This window comes from Rhincodon typus, chromosome 6 (genome assembly GCF_021869965.1).
Source record: "Rhincodon typus isolate 14 chromosome 6, sRhiTyp1.1, whole genome shotgun sequence".
Taxonomy (NCBI): Eukaryota; Metazoa; Chordata; class Chondrichthyes; order Orectolobiformes; family Rhincodontidae; genus Rhincodon; species Rhincodon typus.
Window position 1 is genome coordinate 11,300,494 of NC_063337.1, and position 8,936 is coordinate 11,309,429.

An 8,936-nucleotide genomic window follows, 5' to 3' on the forward strand; every position below is an offset into this window, starting at 1 on the left:
GTCCACTTGAGGACCGAAATTTTCAAAGAATAGTAATATCTCATGAACATTCATCACAACCACCCTTCTGTTTGGTTGCTAACAAAAACAAAGTTTACCCTGCTCCTCACAGAGCAGTAACTGCTGTCTCTTCACACGTTAGTAATTGTTTTGTTTCTTTCTCGTTTCTCTGTGTCTCTGTCTCCAAAAAGCAGCTGTCCCTTTTTGCTGGACATGATAAATCTCACTTGATTTGCAATAGGTATATGTTCCAGTTTCTTTCCCATGATAACTATCTGCTCATTTAGTTTGGATAACCAATCCTAACCCCCCCACCCCCCTCCCCAGTCAGTGTTACATAATGCAAGGATCACAAATTCGACAGGCTTTCTTTATCTGTTCTTCCTCTTTTTCTTCCTCAGCAGTTTCGGTGAGTTAAAAATCCTTGATCTGATTTAATTCCCTGATGGTTTACTCAATACAGACATTAATCTGTCCTGATGTTGTATTGATGCACTGTGCTTTGATATCATTACCATTATTGTGGTTACAAATGCCAGAAATGGGGCCTGTCACATATTTGTTCATGAAAATATATGGCCCAACTTGTACTGAAGTTCGAAATGTGTGTGAAATAGATAGTTCCCCGTTGTTGAGAGACTTGATGCTGTTCATGAGCTGGTTGTAGGGGAGGTTCGTTGTCCGGCTACAACACCAATAACAGGGAGTCACAGCTGGTGAGGCAGAGGACTGATTCCAATATGAGGTTTCAGATCTTTTTTGTACGGGCCACCATTAAGCTAATTTCTTCTTTTATTGAGGGTCCAGAAAGACATCCTGCTCCTCCTAATAAAGCTTGAGAAAAACATCTGAATGTAGTGGACCTCAAATCCTGGTACAAATGGACAGAGTATGTACCATATGTATCTGAAATATCACCATTTTAGTGTTAGACTCTTATTTGACTGCTATGATCTGACATCAGGCAAGGTTCTTTAATTTATTGCATTCCAGATGGGATATCCTAACTGTAATGTCCCTGGATGAGGAGGGGTGAACTGGCTCCCCTTCTGTACTCACTCAACCCATCAGTTGTTCACAATATATAGGGTTAATTTATAAAGGATCCCTTCGATGTGGATGCATTTCACTCAGACCTGACTGAACTTATGTTTTAATAGGAGCCAGCTTAAGTGGGCTTTCTTGGGTTAACAAAGAATGACTTTTTTTTATTAATTACTAAACTTAAAAAGAATTAATAACGCAACACACAAACACACAGTTTGGAAAGAAGAAATGAATTCAGTAAGGTAAAAGTAAACAAAAACAGGTATGCAGATCAATCTCTGAATTCTTCAGCTGTTGCAGTAGAGGTAACGGGTAATAATGACTTTGATAGTTCAATGTCGATTTTGCGAGGTTTTGTATGCTGTTTGGAGTTACTTTATCATTATTCCTTTTCTTTTATTTGATTTGTTGAGCACCAAGGGAATAACTAGGGGATAGTTCTTTGACTTTACTGGTAGTGCATTGAGTATAGGAGTTGTAATGTCATGTTGCGGCTGTACAGGACATTGGTTAGACCAATTTTGGAACACTGTGTTAAATTCTAGTCTCCTTGCTATAGGGCAGATATTGTTAAACTTGAAAGGGTTCAGAAAAGATTTACAAGGACATTGCCGATGTTGGAGGGTTTGAGCTATAGGGAGAGACTGAATAGCCTGGGGATATTTTCCCTGGAGTATTGGAGGCTGAGGGTTGACTTTATAGAGGTTTATAAGATCTTTTTCCTGGGGTAAGGGAGTCCAACACTAGGTTTAAAGTGAGAGGAGTAAGATAGAAAAGGGATCTAAGGGGCAACTTTTTCATGGAGAGGGTGGTGCATGTGTGGAATGAGCTGCCAGAGGAAGTGGTGGAGGCTGGTACAATTACAACATTTAAAAGGCATCTGGATGGGTACAAGAATAGGAAGGGCTTAAAGGGATATGGGCCAAATGCTGGCAAATGGGACTAGATTAATTTAGGATATCTGGTTGGCTTGGACGAGTGGGACCAAAGGGCCTGTTTCCATGCTGTACAACTCTATGACTCTATGATACTCGGACAGGTACGTGAATAGGAAAGGCTTAGAGGGATATGGGCCCAATGCAGGCAAGTGGGACTAGGTTAGTTTGGGAAACTTGGTCGGCATGGATGAGTTGAACTGAAGAGTCCTTGCTTTATGATTCTGTGACTCTATGACTGAGACCTTCATGGCATGATAACAATTGAATGAAGACAGGTACAAATCAGTGTTCAGCTGCACTAGTAACACTCCAGTCGAGTTGAAACTGAAACAACGTCCTTATGTATTCATCCAAGGGAAAAACAGTGAATGTGTCTGCAGGTTGGATCATGATCAGCAGGGGTGGCTTGCTGTTGAGCAAGGGTACATCAGCCTTCTGGTATCTTTGTAATCACAAGAGGTCACAGGTTAGTCTGTTTGAAGTTTGTTTGACACTTTTAGGTGTTAAATCCCTTTGGTCACATACAGAATATCTTTACACTTGCAGTTTGTCTCTGTTACAGTCCTCTTTAAAAAATATACATTTTGGAATTCAGGGATAAAAGCACCCGTCGAAGTTTTGGGGTTCTGATCCATTGCCATAACATTATATTTAAGTAGCTAGTTTCAGGCAGAACTGATTGAATTGAAGTTAATGGGCTTATCTGACAGCTGTAAGAGGTAGCTCTTGGGGTATCAATAAGATGGTTGAGATAAACTCTTGTACCTCAAATATCAGCTTTGTCTGCATGTTTATCAGTCAAGAACAGAGGCAAGGGACCACTCTGAGATTGCTGTATCACCTTGAAGTGTGATTTTCCTGTTAGCTATTTAATTGTCCAACACTGTTCAGGACTGGTTGTCCCAGGATTGCAGAACTTTGATCTGATTTGCTATATGTGGGATTTCTGTCTAATGCATGCTACTTTTGTGGTTTGTCATACAAGTAGTCCTGTGTTGTATCTTCATCAGGTTAACACCTCAGTTTTAGGTCTGCCTGGCACTGCTTTTGGCATGCTTCAACACTATCAAGTCTGCTCTCAAACTTCTGTAAGATGAACAACACACGCTTCACCAGTCAATGCAAGTAACTGAAGTCCCTCGTCTAAGGAACCACTCTTGTAAATTTTTTTGTGTGCCCTCTCCAATGTCTTCACATCCCTGTTGAAGTGTGATCAGAATTTCATCGAAAACTGCAATGGAAGCTGAACCAGCAACTTTTGCTTAAGATTAATTTTGTTACTGTATGGTTGTGCTCTTTGCTATTTAGAGAACCTTGGTCCCAAATGCTCTATGTACTTGCTCAACCTGCCCTGTGGCTAAGCCTGAATTGTTGTTTCAGGAACAAAAACGAAGTTGCTGGAAAAGCTCAGCAGGTTTGGCAGTATCTGTGAAGGGAAAAACGGAGTTAACGTTTCGGGTCCGGTGACCCTTCCTCAGAACAGTCCTGAGGAAGGGTCACCGGACCCGAAACGTTAACTCTGTTTTTTCCTTCACAGATGCTGCCAGACCTGCTGAGCCTTTCCAGCAACTTTGTTTTTATTCCTGATTTACAGCATCTGTAGTTCTTTCGGTTTTTAATCTGAATTGTTGTTAAATGTGGAAGGTGGGTAATGAGGACATGAATGATATACCGGGTAATGGTTTTGGCAGTTGGCGTTGAAGTTTTAAGTCTTCTTTGGAATTGAAGGAATTTTGAAGAGAGTTAGGAAATTCACAAACACCAGAGGATGCCAAATGATGTTTGGAAGTTCAGAATAAACAAAGGAGTCAAATAGAACATTTTCTTCCAAAGGGAATAAATCACCGGGGAAAACCACTAAAGTTTATACAAATGAGCTCAAACGTTGCTAAGATACTTATTTGGGAAGAAAAGGGATGGAAGGATATAATGAGAAGTTGCGTGGATCCAACAGATACATACAAAAATGATTTCTTGTTTGATCTAATACCTACATCTAATTGGTGAAAAACCTAGGGCATATTTTTGGAATAGAGTCATAGAGTCATACAGCGCGGAAACAGACCCTTTAGTCCATGCTGAACATAATCCCAAATTAAACTGGTCCTGCCTGCCTGCTCCTGGCCCATATCCTTCCAAACCTTTCTGGGCTGTGTAATGGTTTATATACTGGCCTTACCTTGAAAATGTAGTTTCAAATCAGCTCAGATTGATAAGATAAATGTTCTTTGTATTTGATGGCTATGAGGATCCTCTGTAGAATGTGTTTTACACTGAGCAACCATACAAAACTACATGGTGAAATATTTATACATCCAGTATAGGGAAACTTGAATGTCAACCTTGATAGAAGGTCATACAATTTATGCAGTACTATTGTATACAGTAAAATGTAGTAGAAATTTTCTACAGTGGTCGGTTCTGTATAGTGAAAAAAAGCATCTATGCAATAAATGTTACATACAAACCTATGCAGAAAAGGGTTATCTATAACTGAAAGATTTCCAAAGGGATACATTAGATGTATAGATTCAGTAATATTCTCACAACACAGTGTCCACCATTGACCAGTGTCTAACTCTCCCTCTCTCATACAGTATGAATGTTGTCTACCCTTTACATTGATAATTCTTGTGAATTGTCATGATGAGTGCAAAGTGAAAAGGTTTAGCAAATGTTTTGTCATTGGATGACAGAGATGGGGATCTTGAAGGATATAAGACATACAGGAAGGACAGGTAGCTAGGAAAAAATGGAAGGGTGGCTCTGTTAGATATTGATAGCAGGAACACTATAGAGATGATAGCCTAAGTTCAGGATGTGGAAATAGTTTGAATGGAGATGAGAAATAATAAAGGCAAGAAAACATTTCTGGGAATGGTGTACAGACAGAAGAGCAATAGGCAACTTGAATGAAACAGATGAGATCCTGAGGGATTTTGACAAGGTAGATGTGGATGTTGCCTCACAAAGAGAGGTGTAGGGCAGGAATATAATCAAAGCTTTCAGGATCTTGAGGGAAAGATAGCTGTGAGTAAGAGAATGACATGATATTTAAAGTCTTTGTATTATCTAAAGGTAGAGAAACTTCATAATGCTTCAGTGCTTCAAAGGGATCTGGGTGTCCTTGTGCATGAATCACAGAAAACTATTTTACTGGTACAGCAGGTAATAAGAAAGGCAAAGGAATTTTGGCATTAATTGCTAAAGATGTAGAGTATAAAAGCAAGGAGGTGTTGCTGTAACTGTACAAGACATTAGTCAGATTGCAGCTGGTAATCTTCGTCCCCTTACTTGAAGAGGGATGTAGTTGCATTGGACACAGTTTAAAGCAGGCTTACTAGATTGATTCTGGAGATGAGGAGTTTATCTTATGAAGAAAAATTGAGGAATTTATGCCTATACTTCTTGGCATTTATAAAAATGAGATGAGATCTAATTGAGGTAAAAACGATCGAAAAGCGGGTTGACAAAGCAAATGTAGAAAAGATGTTTCTTCATTTGGGGCAATCTAGAATGAGAAGTCATTATTTTAGGAGAAGGGCTACTAGATTTAAAACAGTAGGAGAAATTACTTCTCTCAAAAGGTCTTGAATCTGCTGTAGGCTGTGGTAGATACTGGGACAATGAGTAAGTTTAGAGAGGAGATAGACAGATTATTAATTAGTAATGAGTTGAAGGGTTATGGGACCAGGCAGAAAAGTGCAATTCACGCTGAAATGAGATCAGCCATGATTGTATTAAACAGTGGAGCAGGCTTGAGGAGCTGAATTGCTTACTCCTATTCCTAGTTCTTCTGTTCATCGCAAATAATTATAAACTGAAGGAATGCAATTCTACACTGTTAAAAGTTTGTTTACAAGGCCAGAATGGTTAAGATTTATCATACCTTTAAAATGTACTTTTGAAATGGATAATCCCTAACTTTTTCCCTTATGTTTACTTATAGAGTCACAAAATGACACAGAAGGAGGTAATTTGGCCTATCGGTCCATGCCGGTTCTTTACGGGGACAACCCAGTCAGTCCCAATCCCCTGTTTAGCGGATATCTGTAAGTACAACAGGTCCCTGCCAATTTAAGTGCATCACTACTGGGATTCTTGGTGGGATACTGGTGTCATTATAGATTTTGGAGGATCAGAGCAACTTCCTGATTTTTGCTTTCAACTATGTTGGTATAGGCATCAGAAATCGTTGTCAAATTTTACTCTTTAATAATAGTGAGCACTAGTTGCTTCACTATTTTTATGCTGCAAAATATGGGTGGATGTACATATTATGTACTAATAGACCGATTAAGGGTTCACTATTAAAGTAATATATAATCCATGAATTTGTGCTCTGACAAGTTATATGCAATCTTACATGTTGAAAATATTTTTTTATACCACATATACATAAATCCTAATAGATCCGCTCTTCCAAAAGCTTTGCTATGCTAATATCATGCCTCAAAACTTGTCACTGAAAATGCTTGGTAGGCAGTAAAGTAGTTGAGCTTAATGTGATAAATAACACATCATCAAAAGTTTGGACTTGTCCATTAAACATCATAACCTAAAAAAGTTATTTTTCACTTTTCCCTTCTGTTTTGCCTCTCTCTATTCATCTCATCTTTCTTTCTCTCTCTATTTTGCTTTCTGAATGTGATATAGTGTTGAGTTAATTATCCTAATTTATGCTCATGATCAGACTCTGTGAGTAGGTTCTGAGTGAGTTAAAATCAGTAAAGATTCTTCAATTTGATTTGGTTGAGACAAATGTGATGTTGTTTGCATTTCCCACGAGTCTTGGGTCCCATTTAGAATTTGTCGTCGTCTCTCAGGTTTTTAATTACACCAAGTTCCAGTGCAAAAACCAATAGAAGATCTGTGTGTGTGTAGGTGAAATAATCAGCTTTTGATGAAGTCTTTTTTCTCTTAAGTAGAGCCACAGCCTGCTTAGAATTTCAATGATAGTTATAACTTCTCATTTCTGCTTTCATCTTTATATATATATATATTTTAACATCTGTTCCAACACCTCTTATTTCCTTTACATGATATAGGAATATGACAATGCACAGCACTCCGAGTGTGATCTAAATAGAGTTCAATGCAAAGTTAATGTCATTACTCTGTATTTTAATTCAATTCCTCTCTAAATGAAACCTCTCCTCCACATAAACATATATCTCTTTCAGATGAGATTTAACTAAGATCCAGCCGATGTCATCTGGTGGATGTAAAAGAACCCTCAGCACCATTTCAAATTATGGCAGAGATGTTCTTCCCAGAGTCCTGACAATATTTTAAACTAACATTGCAAAAATAGGTGAACTAGCCAATGTAAACTGGCATGTTTTTGTGGGAGCTTGTGCCTTGATTGACTGCGATGTATCCTACATTTTGTAAACTCAAAGACTGGTCCAACCCGCAGAACTGCAAACTGTTCAGGTCCAAATGTATCTAAGACAGATCAAAACTTGGGCTGTTAGCCATTAATGTGATCTGCACTGGCTCTTGATCAGGCAACTGGACTCCTCAAGGAGTCTGAGTTGCTACAGCAGGTGCACTTTGACTTTTATACTGCAGTGCAGAGCCAGCCAAGGCTCCACTTTGTCTTCCTATCTTACAGCTGACTAACAAAGTCTCCCAGTTTTACTGGCATATGTTGGGAGGGTTTGCAGCTTGATTACACAAGCTACTTTGAAGGCACTGAGAATGAACCTTCCTTTGGTGAGACTCGAACCCAGAGAGTCTGACTCAGATTCAGGGACACTAACACTGCACCAAAAGACCTCTTACACCCTATAATAGTGTTCAAACTTCAAAAGTGCTTTATTGGCTGTAAAGTGCTTTGGGGACGCAGGGTCATGTGATTGTGGAAGGCCAATGCAAATTTTTGAGTCACATCCGATTCAGTGTTAATTCTGCTTTCCTCTCCACAGATGCTGCCAGACCTGCTGAGTTTCTCCAGAAATGTCTGTTTTATTTCAGATCTCCAGCATCCACAATGCTTTCCTTTGATATATGCAATTTGTAAAAATATGTACATACACACATTTGTATCTACACACACACATACAGTGCCTGGGCGAGTGCAATCACTGCTCAGTGTGCATTGGTTTGAGCTGTGCTGCAGGAGGAGTTGGGGGTGGGACTGTTAGTGCGGCGGAACGTCTGTGCGGGTCAGTGTGTTCCGTGCTGGGGGACGGTTCTCGTGCTGTACCCTCCCCGACTGCTCTCGCTCGGTCGCTGTCATGTCGCCCGTCTCCTCGTTCCTGTGGACTTACGCCGTGGGGGTGAAGGTGTTGCTCTCCCAGCTGCTCGGACGCAGCTTTTTGCTGCCAGGTTAGAGAGACCGCGATTAAACTGTCCTGGTGGCTGACATTAAAACACCAACATTGGCAATGTCTGTTCACCGGGAAGTTCGGTTCCAGTGTCCTAGCTGCCTCCCCGCCGTTGTAGATCCATACGCTCTGTTCACTGTGTCTATATATTCGTTAACTATCTCTGTAGTTCATCCGTACCTCTCCACATATCTGTCTTTCTACATTCCACCTTTTATTCTGTACGTTTACCCATCTGTATTTCATCTGTATCTCTGTGTATTAATTTAATTATTTCTGTATGTTCCATCTATATCACTGTATTCCTTTAACTATTTCTGCATGTTCTATCTACATCACTGTATTCCTTTAACTATTTCTGCATGTTCCGTCTACATCACTGTATTCCTTTAACTATTTCTGCATGTTCTATCTACATCACTGTATTCCTTTAACTGTTTCTGCATGTTCCATCTACTTCATTATTCCTTTAACTATTGCTGCATGTTCCATCTACATCACTGTATTCCTTTAACTATTTCTGCATGTTCCATCTACATCACTATTCCTTTTAACTGTTTCTGCATGTTCCGTCTACATCATTATTCCTTTTAACTGTTTCTGCATGTTCCATCTACAT

The 8,936-nt window shown here is 39.5% G+C and overlaps 2 protein-coding genes across 3 annotated transcripts in view; both read left to right on the forward strand.

Moving 5' to 3' along the window:
• Positions 1 to 5,934: 5,934 nt before the first annotated feature.
• LOC109916126 (E3 SUMO-protein ligase ZBED1-like) overlaps positions 5,935 to 8,936 on the forward strand; it is a 29,885-nt gene continuing 26,883 nt past the window's right edge. Inside the window, exon 1 of one of the 2 annotated variants that reach the window (XM_048598183.1) lies at positions 5,935 to 6,037. The gene's annotated coding sequence lies outside the window, so the exon portion shown is untranslated. Of the gene's footprint in view, positions 6,038 to 8,194; positions 8,319 to 8,936 lie in introns of those variants that run through there. The other variant, XM_020515830.2, reaches the window with a different exon arrangement.
• dhrsx (dehydrogenase/reductase (SDR family) X-linked) overlaps positions 8,227 to 8,936 on the forward strand; it is a 242,893-nt gene continuing 242,183 nt past the window's right edge. Inside the window, exon 1 of the mRNA XM_020515831.2 lies at positions 8,227 to 8,318. Coding sequence (XP_020371420.2) covers positions 8,228 to 8,318 — 91 coding nt within the window. The 5' untranslated portion in view covers position 8,227. The remainder of the gene's footprint in view (positions 8,319 to 8,936) is intronic.